The sequence below is a fragment of the Apodemus sylvaticus genome, chromosome 14, assembly GCF_947179515.1.
Source record: "Apodemus sylvaticus chromosome 14, mApoSyl1.1, whole genome shotgun sequence".
Lineage (NCBI taxonomy): Eukaryota > Metazoa > Chordata > Mammalia > Rodentia > Muridae > Apodemus > Apodemus sylvaticus.
In genome coordinates, this window is record NC_067485.1 from 7,653,208 (window position 1) to 7,664,845 (window position 11,638).

Below are 11,638 nucleotides of genomic sequence, written 5' to 3' on the forward strand. Positions count from 1 at the left end.
TTGTACAGAGGCATGGGTCCCACTACACACAGAACTTCTCTGTGTGATTGTAATGTGCTTTGACCTGGTTTAGTCCTGTTAACCCTCTTTGGTCCATCCGTCCCCTACCCCTGTTCCTTATCCCTGTCCCTAATAGATGTGCCTTAGTCTGCCCTTCCATCTGCATGTGAGACAAAATATGAGATGGTCATGTTTATGAGACTAACTTATTTTAATGTGGTAATCTTTACATATGTACATTTTCATGCAAGCGCCATGATTTTCTTTTTATGGGCAAATACAATTTCATTTTATATAGAGGCCATACATTCTTCATCCGTGTTCCTAGGCTGACTCCACAGCATGACTGGTGTGAGTAGTAGATGGTAAGCAGGGTATCGGGCTTCTCTGTGGTGAGCTGGCTGCCTCATAGGTTTGCCCCAGTTTATTTAAGGAGCTCACAGGCTGACACACTAGCTCACGACTTTCATCTCCTTTCTGTTGAGCCTCTTGAATAAACAGCTGATGAGACAGGCTGAACACTTGGCATCACCAGTTACTTACCTGGCGTCTTCTGTGTGGAGAGGCCTCTTAAAGGTACTGAGTAGAGTCCTTGCAAGGACAATGACGCCATAAATCCTTCTAAGACTGAGAGTCATGGTTCCAGGCCCACTGCTCATTAACAAGTCACATCCCTTCCCTAGCTCCTGGCTTATACGTGCCTCAGTGGAGACAGTGGTGAATGTGGACTCCAGTCTCCTGGAGCTGGGGAGGGAAGGGAGATGCCCTGACCCCGATGACCCTAGAGAGCGCCATTCTGTCTGCGCTGCAGCTTTGGTTATGGGCCACAGCCCAGGCTCTTGAGTCAGTGTGTGTGAATTTGTGTCCCAGCTCCGACTGTGCAGCTCTGTGTCCTTGGGCAGGTCACTTACTCTTCCTAGGCCCTGGCTTCCTCTCTACAGATAATCTCAGTGCCCTCTGGAAGCATCGCTGATTCCTTAGAGTGCCTAGCTCAGTGTCAGGCTTGTGGGGAGCAATCTGTCAAAACTAGCTGCTATTCTTACTTTACCTAGAAAAAAATGTTCTCTACTTTGAAAAAAAGGTCAAAGTATTTGAAGGTTCTGAAATTCTTTGCTATGAATCTTTGAAGATGTTTTAGTGAGAGACTTAAAAGTCCTTCATAAGACTACAAATGGCTGTGGATAAAGAGGTGAAATTCAGCAAGATTCTCGGGTTTCCGTGTCCTCCGTCACAGTGTGTGGGACCTGGGACATGTCCATCCCCTCAGGAGTCTCAGCACTGCCCGTAGTCCACCAGGTGACCCATGCTTGGCAGAGTCCATAGGCCCAAGATTTACTAGTTAGTGAGTATCGCACTTCCTGTTCTGAAGGGTGGTGTTAGAAGTCTGATTGTAAACGAATTTATAAACTTTGGATGGAAAAATGTTTCATGCATTGTGAGTTAGAGAATAATGTGAAGGAAAGTCGTTGCTAATTGTCCATTTAATACTTTCCTCGGAGAGGCTAAGGAGCCTCTAGAGCATACATAGCATGAGAGTAGTGCTGTGTTAAGCTCTGCAGCCTCTTCCTGCTGAGCCCTGTCAGCTGCAAACATAAACGACTTTTAGGTCCCCCTTGTGGCACTGGAGTTGAGCCGAGTGACCTCTAAAGCGTCTTACAGGTGTCACAGTGCATTTCAGTGATGTTTGCATTTCTTCAGAAGATAGTTCCTGAGAAAAGGGCAGAGAGCGACTGCATCTGCTGCTGCTTTCCCTTGCTTCTGACGTAATCCTCATCACTGTCCTGTGTTATAGGTGTATCATCCCTACTCTGCAGACAATGATAGCGACCATTTTTTGAACACTGTCTGCCAGGCACTGTGCTAAGCACTTTACAGACACTCTCTCACTCAGTCCTCCCAACAGTCCTATGAGGTGGGTACTGTTCTTCCCGTTCTCCAGGTGAGGATTCCAAGTCTTAGACAGGCTATAGACCATGACCAAGCTCATCACAGCTAGTACCTGGCAAAGTGTGGGTCTTAAACTAAGCTTGTCACACAGCAGTTTTCCTGCCTGTGCTGCTGATCATAGAGAGGAGGAATTAAGTTGCAGAGAGATAGCAAAGAGCTTTGAGCTGACTGAGTCACACTGGGACCTTCCCCCCCCCTCCCCCCCCCCCCCCCCCCCCCGTTCCCGCTGTCTTAAGTCCTACGTACTTTCATTATGTCACCTCTGTTATTGGAACCTGTCAAAAGTCCATGAGAGAAAAACTAGTGTCAGTTTCTGATATCAGATAGTATTTGACTTTAGAATTCAGTGCCACTTGGCAGGTATAGTGTTGGGGCAGTGATTGAGTTTCTTTCTCCTCCCTGCCTTAGCAGTTCTGGTCTATGGATATCCACACCTGTGAAGGTGCCTCCATCAGCAGCAGTGCATCAGCCTTCGCAGGGGCCTCTCCACCTGCTGAGACTTCACAGTTAGCTGTGCTGTCTGGCTACATGACACCAGTCCTTCCTCTCCTATGGTGAAATTCCTGGGATAATGGCTGAGTGTTAGCACTCTCGAATCTCAGGATGCAGTGCAGTGCTGTTCACCCCTGACCAACTAGAACTTACAATTAGATTATCTAGATGGATTGTCAAACTCACAATTTTCCAGAGTCTTCATATTTTTCATCTAGGTTTGACTGATCTCTAACTTCTCAGGCTGAGCTGGTATATGAGTTAACCTCTGTGTTCCTTGTCATCCATAGGTGCCACTAACATTTAATATAAAACATCAGCCTTCAGTGCCAGTCGGGCAACTCTGGGTGGAATTGCTGCGGTTCTATGCTTTAGAGTTTAATCTGGCTGATTTAGTGATCAGTATTCGTGTCAAAGAATTGATATCACGGGAATCAAAGGATTGGCCCAAAAAGCGCATTGCGATTGAAGGTAATAATGTTGGGTTACTTAGAAATGGTGCGAACCTAACAGTGTATTCCTGTCACATTCTCTTACAGTGCCTAGCAGAGGTAGGCCTGGTCTGAAGGTAAAATAGACACTGGCCTCTTGCATGCAGTGCACTGGGGTGAGGGACAGCGGGCCTACTCACCCCAGGTACAGGGTCTTAGTTATCAAGTGACTGGCTCGGGCACCTGAGTGCCTGCTCTCTCTCTACTTGCTCCCCCAGCTTCCCTGTTCCCTGTGGTTCTCACTCCCCTTCCCCTACCCCGTCCTCACTCTCGTGTTCTGAGATTCTGCTGTCTCAGGAATCTATGTTGAGCTTTAGCTTTGCAAAAATGAGTGAAATGCTTTTTCTTGTGAAAAATGCTGTTCTTAGGGTTGGTTGACTCCAGGACAGGGAACAGAGCTATTTTCAAAGCAGAAAGCAGTCATTTCCTCATAGAAAACACTTTGTAGTGAAAGCTATCACTTTGCAGAGTCAGCTGTCAGGACCTGGTGACCCTGTTGGTGTCATTCCGTGGACAAGCTCCTCTCCGCTTTGCAAAGTCAGGAGGTTGGAACCTTCTAGAAATCTTAGCTCTCCTCCTTTAACTTAAGAACAACAGCAAAACTCCTACATGGAAATCTCAGTTTTGCTTGATTTTTTTTTCAAGTTTTATGTTGCATAAGATTTTTTTTCTTTTTTCATAAATTGTGTGTGCAGTCCTGGGGAATCTCACACTGTTAAACCCTCCCTGCAGTTTCTCTGGCTCAGCTCTTCTGGCCAATGGCCTAACCTGCTGGAGTTCTAGGGAGGAGAAAAGATTGAGAGAAGTGGTGTCTCCTCCTGGTGCCTCCCTCTCGCCCCTGACACTCAGGCCAGCCACTTCAGTGACGGGGCCTCCCAGGGCGGAAGAGCGGAGGTAAGCCTGACACACTGCAGGGCTGGCGGAGCACGGTGAGCCAGGCTCGGCCACAAGCCTGCCAGAAACGCCTCAGCTCCCCCCGGCTCCAGAGCCAGCCGGTGACATCTGTCCCACCTCCAGTCACTGAGCAGCTAGGGAAGGGACATCAGTTCCCTGAGACTCAGAAGCATTGCTTTCAGCTCTTAACTGCTGCCCCCACCCCCACCCGGGTTCTTGTAAAGTGTTTAAAGCATGTAAGATGCATGATCCACTCTGCTGTTGTTGTTACCTGCTTTATCTTAGAAAATCTAGCTTTAAGCATGATGAAACAGAAGTATGTGAAGTGGTGGCTTTCTTTTTTTCTCTCTCTCTCTCTCTTTTTTTGTTACAGACCCCTATTCTGTTAAAAGAAATGTGGCAAGGACCCTGAATAATCAACCTGTGTTTGAGTATATACTTCATTGTTTGAGGACAACATATAAATATTTTGCTCTTCCACACAAAGTTACAAAACCCAACCTTGCAAAGCCTCCTAGCCCAATCACCTGTGTTTCAGACCCTTACAAAGAAGCAAGAAATGGTGGCCCAGAGCCCCAAGCAATAGATATTGATAAACTGGGCAATGCAGCAATGGCTCAAGATCCGGGTGTTCAAACCTCAGGTGCCTGCAGGGCACAGCCACGTACTCTTAGAAAGACCACTGAGGAGTTGGGAAGCCCACGAATGGAGGAGATCGGAGGTGTGCACATCCCAGACCACCAGGAAAGCTCTGACTGTGTCCAGGCAGAAGCCAATTGTGAGGGTTGTAAGGATGCCACAGCAGAGCATCGAGAAACAGGAAGTGACGAGAGCATCAGAAGGAAGACCAAGCATCCTTTGAGCACTGATGGTCAAGGTTTAAGCATCAGCAAGCACCCAGAACTTCAGAACTGTGGCAGCCTGTGCGGTCTCCGGGCAGACAACACTCTGGAGTTAGTAGGACTCCGGAATCCAGGAGCTGAAGAGGGGAACACCTGTGCCTCTGTGGATGACAAGGCTGATGTCAATGAAGAAAGCGCAGAAGGTGCTGATGGACTAGAAGAAGCTCTGAACTGCCTTTCCCCTTCAGTCCAGGGCTGCACATCAGCAGCCATGCACTTTGATGAGGAGGATGAGGATGAAGAGGAGGAGGAGGAGGAGGAGGAGGAAGAGCCCAGGCTCAGCATTAACCTTACAGAAGAGTTAGAAGATGAAGAGGGAGTTGCTAGTGTACATCAGGTGGACAGCAGGTATCCTGGGTCAGGTGAGGAGGATGCCCTCTCTGAAGAAGATGACTTGCCTGAGCCTGCTAAGGGTGAAGATCCAGAAGAATGTGGAGAACACATGGGTGGGGCTCTGCTCATAGACCTAAATAGAATAACTCTTAAAGAAGAAGGCTTTTCTGAGGAAAACTCACCTGGGGACCAGTCTGAGTTCTTCTATGAATTTAGAAAACTGACCTTCACCAAAGGCAAGGTAATAGTTGCTGATAGGCTTAGGTTTGGTACTCTAATAGCTCCACTGGATATTGTTTCTAGTTTTCTTTTTTTCCTCTTTTTTAAGATTTATTTATTATTATATGTAAGTACACTGTAGCTGTCTTCAGACACACCAGAAGAGGGCATCAGATCTCATTATGGATGGTTGTGAGCTACCATGTGCTTGCTGGGATTTGAACTCAGGACCTTTAAAAGAACAGTCAGTGTTCTTAACCACTGGGCCATCTCTCCAGCCCCCTCTAGTTTTCTTTTTATCACCTGTGAGCAATAGGCATTGTGCCATTGCACAGTCTGAGGCCAACTTGAGGAAGTCTCTCTTTTTCTTTCTTTCCTTTCTGGGGGTTCCAGAAAGTAAACTGAGGTCTCCAGGCTTGGCACCAAGTGCCATTTACCAGCTGAGCTACTTGTCAGCCCGGATTTCTGTTTCTATGAACTAGACCAGTAGCTTCCCATCTAGTGTGGTTTAACACATTTCTGTTTTGTACCCTGTGATCCCTGTCCCTCCTAACACTAATGGGGATGTTTGTATATGACAAACAGTTCGCATCACTTTCCCATCATCAGCATAACATGTCCCATCTCAGGCCTTTGGAGTAGCTTTAAATTAGGGTGTATGTGTAGATCATATTTTAAAGACCCTTCATTTAGAAAAGACTCACATTCATTCTTGTTTTGATTCACCATTTCCCTGCAGTCTCCTACAGTAGTGTGCAGCTTGTGTAAGCGAGAAGGTCATCTGAAGAAGGACTGTCCTGAGGACTTCAAGAGGATCCAGCTGGAACCTTTGCCACCCCTGACACCCAAGTTCTCAAATATCTTAGATCAAGTCTGCATCCAGTGTTACAGTAAGTGTCCTGTGTTCACATGATGCCACAGGAGTTGACGCTCGAGTCCTCAGAATTGCTGTCAGCCTCACAGTTGTGTCGGAGAACTACATACAGTATGTTGTGAGCATAGGCTCACCACCCCTCCCCCAGCTCCTCCTATAGCCACTCCCTCTCCTCTCCCTAACCAACTGAATCCAGGCTGTGCTACAGGTAGACTCCTAGGTGTGGGGTCCATCCACTGAATCCATATCCTTAAAAAGATTAGTGCTCCTTCTCCCAAAAGCCATCCACTGTCAGCTCCTCAGTTAGGCATAAGGGCTCATCACCCCTCCATGCTAGAATAGTGACTGGCCTGGTCGTGCAGGCAGCGTCAGCTGCTGTGAGTGCTTGAGTGCGGCAGTCCTGTTGTGCCCATGCCCTTGACCTCAGGCTCTTAGGCTCCTTGTGTTCCCTTTCCTGTGATGGCGCCTGTACCTTGAGAGAAAGAATACTTTGAACAGCCCACACGCAACCTCTTTAAGGAACATCCATTTGGGAAAGCATAGTGCTGCGAGAAGTTTCAGTTTCTATTTCTGAAGAAGCCTGCTGCTGCTTAGACTGGATGTACTCAGGCCCACCCTGACTGGGTCTTAAGAGGCTCCCTATGTCCTAGCAGGCTCCCCCTCTCTCCCTGAAGCTGTCATTGAAATTGCCTCCTGGATGCTGGGATTATAAGCAGGCGCCATCATGCCCAATCTATCCCTGCTTCCCTTGCTTCCTAATAGGGTCTCTCTCTCTTACTGAATTCTTGGCTCCAAAGAATCCTCTTCTGCCTCAGCCTCCTAAATATTCAGGATCGTGGACGTATACTACCATGTCTAGAAACCATTAACTGTCTTGTTAAGCTTTTTCAGATGTTAAGGAAGAAAACTGGGCTTCCAATTAAAAATAGAAAAACCTACAGACACCTCTGCTCCCTTTCTAGAGGATTCTGACAGGTTAGAGCCCTTGTCCCAGTTAGCTTCCATTTCAAGAGTAGTTCTTAGGGTTAGACTCCTTTTGAGACAGGCGGTGTGTGTGTGTCCCTGGCTGGCTTGGACCTCGCAGTGATGCTCTCCTCTGCCTCCCAGTGTTGGGATTATATCCGTGTCCCACAGAATTGAGACAGGTGCTATTTGTTTGTTTTTATTGCTAGCACTGTCTATTGAGAAGGACAAAAAAATTTTTTTTGAAGCTTAGAAGTTTTCTTTCTTTCTTTTTTTCTTTCTTTCTTTCTGTGTGTTTGTTTGTTTGTTTGTTTCGAGACAGGGTTTCTCTGTGTAACCCTGGCTGTCCTGGAACTCACTCTGTAGACCAGGCTGGCCTCCAACTCAGAAATCTGCCTGCCTCTGCCTCCCAAGTGCTGGGGTTAAAGGCGTGCGCCACCACTTCCCAGCAAGTTTTCTTTTTCTAAAAACTATTTTTTTTTTAGCTTTTTCTAGAAATATCAGTTCTTTTAAGCCGTTCCCCTACTCATTGTGCCTATCTGTTTTTAAACAGAGGATTTTTCTCCAACTATTGTAGAAGATCAGGCTCGTGAACATATCCGGCAAAATCTAGAAAGTTTCATAAAACAAGACTTTCCAGGTAAATATTTTTTTCTCCTTAGGAAAAGAAAGGTAACATACATATTCCAAGCACATTAACTTCTCAGCACATCTAGTTCCCAATAGGAAGATGGCAGTGTGGGGTCACCCAAGACATAAGAGTGACTCGCTGGGAGCTGCAGTTAAGTCACACACACACTTACAGGAGCTAGAGAGGCTTAGCAGTGGGAGTGCATCCTGTTCTCTCAGACACCTCTGGTCTCTGAGTCTATGCACTCATGTGTTGAGACACACACAAAAGTAAAAACCAATCTTTTAAAGTACATAGAAAGCATTGTTCTTACAGTATGAAATGTCATAGTGTGGTTAACAGCTTTCCTTGAAACATCCTTGCATTTTGGTGTAAAGTGATATCCACTGTTCTTTCATGTCATATACAGTTTGTGTATTTAAATAAATACACTAAAGGAATCACTAAGGATAAGTGTGTAGTTAAAAAGACGCCGAGGCTGGCAAGATGACTCAACAGATGAATGACCTTCCTGCCAGACCTGGCCCCCCGACTCTACCACCCCGATGATGGAAGAAAAACCCAACTCCTGCATGTTTATGTTGTCCTCTAACCTCCTTATGCACACATGCCAATGCAATAAAACAATAAGTAAATAATTGTTATAAAATATTTTAAGGGCCATAATTACGAGAGGATAGCTAGCAACTGGTACTTTGGATTCATGAAAGGGCCATTTTTTAAATAGAAACAATTACATGTACTCGGGTAATGAGCTATTACTTGTCATCTGTCCCTAACAGGAACTAAATTGAGCTTGTTTGGCTCCTCCAAAAATGGATTTGGGTTCAAACAGAGTGACCTTGACGTCTGTATGACGATTAACGGACATGAAACTGCTGAGGTACGGTTGCCACGTGAACACACATGTGCTGTGAGCATGTGGTTAGCGCCGTCCTCACTGGCAGAACTGCGAACTGGCAGAACTGCGAGGCATCTGGAATGTGCCGGGCATTCCACATGCAGTGCACCAGGAAGCACAGCCTCCGGCACCTGCGCTGACACTCTTGGAGGGGAGTGAAGAGTAGGGCAAGGCTCTGGCTGGGCATGGGTGGTGCACGCCTGTGGTCCCAGCTTCAGGGAGCCTCATGAAGGAGGATTGCTAGAAGTTCAAGGTCAGCCTGGGCTGCGTAGCAAGAGCCTGTCTCACCACAAAAACAACACACACATGCACACACATGCATACAGAGAGAGAGAGAGAGAGAGAGAGAGAGAGAGAGACACTAGATAGCTTTAAAGGGGCTTTTCAGTGTAGTACAGACTAGATTAGACTAGATTCTGTGAATCTAGACCACCTTCACCAGTGCCCATTGGCTTGGCCACTAAACCAGTACACCTATCCCCCAGTTACCTGTGATGTTGGTTTGCTTGTACATGGTGAGTATTAACTATAGTTCAGGACCTGGATTTGAGACAAACTAGGTCTTATCAGCACCAAAACGTGTGTCCTTTGGTAGATAACAGAAGTAATAATTTCTGTTCCCTGCTGCTTTGAGAAGTTCTCTCTTGGGAGGCTTGGATCTTACGCGTCAAGAGACCACAGAGAAGGGCCTTATGCTGAGATGCAGCTCAGAACCTACTTCTTGTTGTGGTGGTGGCAGTGGTGGTGGCAGTGGTATGATTTGTTCCTCTCTTCCTGTAGACAGACTTGTCTGAAACGCTTTATCCTCCTGCCTCAACCTGAGTGCTGAGCCTGTGGCATGTGCCCTGAGAACACTCTTAACCACCTGTTTTTACAGTTTTATTACCCATAGTGCCATACCCAGTCCTGGATTGTTCTCTGAGGCTGCTTTCTTTCTGATAACAGAGTAAGTCTGAGAAGTTCTGGGGGCAGGATCCAGAGCCTTTGCATGCCAGGTGGGGCCATCCTTGGAGCCACACCTGTCCCTGAGGGACACTTTTTAGTAGCAATGGTAGTGTAGAAGCTGTTGACACAGTAACTAACCTCTCAGCCACTACTCCGGGAGCTCTCGTGGCTTTGTTCTGAATCTACATTCTGAGGGTGTTCCTGACTTCAGAAGATATTCACCAAATCCCAGGTCTCCCTGGGATTTGGTGAATAGTGTGGGGTGAGATTAGGTCTACCATAAGGAATAACCTATTATATCTCCTCAAAGTTTATTCTTAATAATGCAGATTATAAACTACCTTTGATAGTATTTCTAAAGTAAAATTCTAAATAGGTTATAAGTCTGTGTAACCATCAGGGTTTACTCCAGTTAACAAGCATACTTTCACATGCCAAGGCACAGTGGGATGTGCTTGTATCCCAAAACTTGGGGGACACAGACAACAGGGCTTTGAAGTCAAGGTCAGATGAGCTACATACAGACACTTTGGTCTGAAAAACAGCAAAAACCATTTTTTTTAGTATGAATACCATTCCAAATTTCTGCATGACTTTAATTTTAGCTAGTCCTACCAGGAAGTACCCCGAGTTAGATCAGCAAGTTGCCAGCTCTTAGACTGTATGTAGACATGCCCAGCAGAGGTGAGGCGGGGCACAGAAGCTCTTCTTGCATATCCATACCTAAGGCATTCTTCCAAGTGAGGTAATTACATAGAGGGGAAAAGTGAATGTCTTCATGGTTCAGAGGCCTTTCTGGAAGCTCCTATTTTGACTTTTGTTGTGTATATCAAAACCAATTAAGATATGTTTTGAGGCTTGCATATTTTTAGGGTGTTTTGTATGTATGGTAACTGACACTCAACTGAAAGGAAAATGAAACCCATCTGAACTTGGGCTGATAGACGGCACAGCAGGTACAAGTGCTTGCAGTGCAGCTCCATGCCTGCTTCCCACAGTGGAAGAAGAAACCAGTTCCTGAAAGTTGTTCTCTGACCACCATGCACGCTGTCTTTCACACATGTACTGTCCTGACATGTGTGCTCACATTCATTCACACACACACACACACACACACACACACACACACAGAGAGAGACAAATAATATTTGAAATTAACCTCACCTCACTGTCTTGGAAGGTGATAGAAGTAAGCACAGTTTACTATTACTGTTTAGTTTTATGTCTGACACAGAACCCAACACGAGCTGGCCAAGCACTCTAGCACTGAGCGACAGAGCCCTCCCCCTTAGTCTCACTAAGTCACCCATGCTGGCTTTGAACTTCCTTTGCAGCCCAGGACAGCCCTTTAAGTGGTGACTGTCTTGCTCAGCCTCCGGAGTAGCTAAGATGACAGGTGTGTGCCAACAGTCTCAGCTTGCTTCCTGATTTCCTTTGCGTTGTTTGTGCCTTTCCTGTAGGGGCTGGACTGTGTAAGAACTATTGAGGAGCTGGCGCGAGTCCTCAGAAAGCACTCAGGTTTGTCCATACCTGTTGTAAAGCACTTCTTTCTTTCTCTTTACTGTTTTATATACACAGAGTTTATTCGTGCCAGTGAGGAAGTATGCTGAGTTATTTATAAATATGTGTGATATTGGCATCATTAAAATGTTTTGTAGTCTGATATAGAAGAGGATTGCTAGTAATGCCAATGTGTGTTGGTGGCAGCTATTGGGTCTCAGTAGAAAGCATATTCTCTGTGTGGTGGTGGTGGTAGCTATTGGGTCTTAGTAGAAAGCATATTCAAGGCAGGTAAGGTAATTTAAGTCATATATCTTGATCTCTTTTAATCACAAATCTAGAAGGCTGTTGTAAGTGTTTTCTGAAATAGAGCTATAAAAAGTAGTAGATCCTACAAATGATGTACAGCCCTAAAGTGCTCTTACAAAATAGTGTAGGTGAGTGCCTGCTTGCTTGCTTGCTTGGGGTAGAATCCGAGGCCTTGCCATCAGAGGCAAGCGCCCTACCACTGAACTGCAGCCCCAGCTCTGCCTCCGCATGCCTCGA

At 46.1% G+C, this 11,638-nt stretch overlaps 1 protein-coding gene across 5 annotated transcripts in view; it reads left to right on the top strand.

Moving 5' to 3' along the window:
• The window catches only part of Tut7 (terminal uridylyl transferase 7), a 57,769-nt gene that overhangs the window by 21,068 nt on the left and 25,063 nt on the right, over nt 1-11,638 (top strand). For all 5 annotated transcript variants that reach the window (XM_052156307.1, XM_052156308.1, XM_052156306.1 and 2 more), the window contains exons 12-17: nt 2,730-2,910; nt 4,198-5,300; nt 6,018-6,168; nt 7,669-7,755; nt 8,529-8,629; nt 11,053-11,110. In XM_052156307.1, the coding sequence (XP_052012267.1) occupies nt 2,730-2,910; nt 4,198-5,300; nt 6,018-6,168; nt 7,669-7,755; nt 8,529-8,629; nt 11,053-11,110 (1,681 nt within the window). The remainder of the gene's footprint in view (nt 1-2,729; nt 2,911-4,197; nt 5,301-6,017; nt 6,169-7,668; nt 7,756-8,528; nt 8,630-11,052; nt 11,111-11,638) is intronic.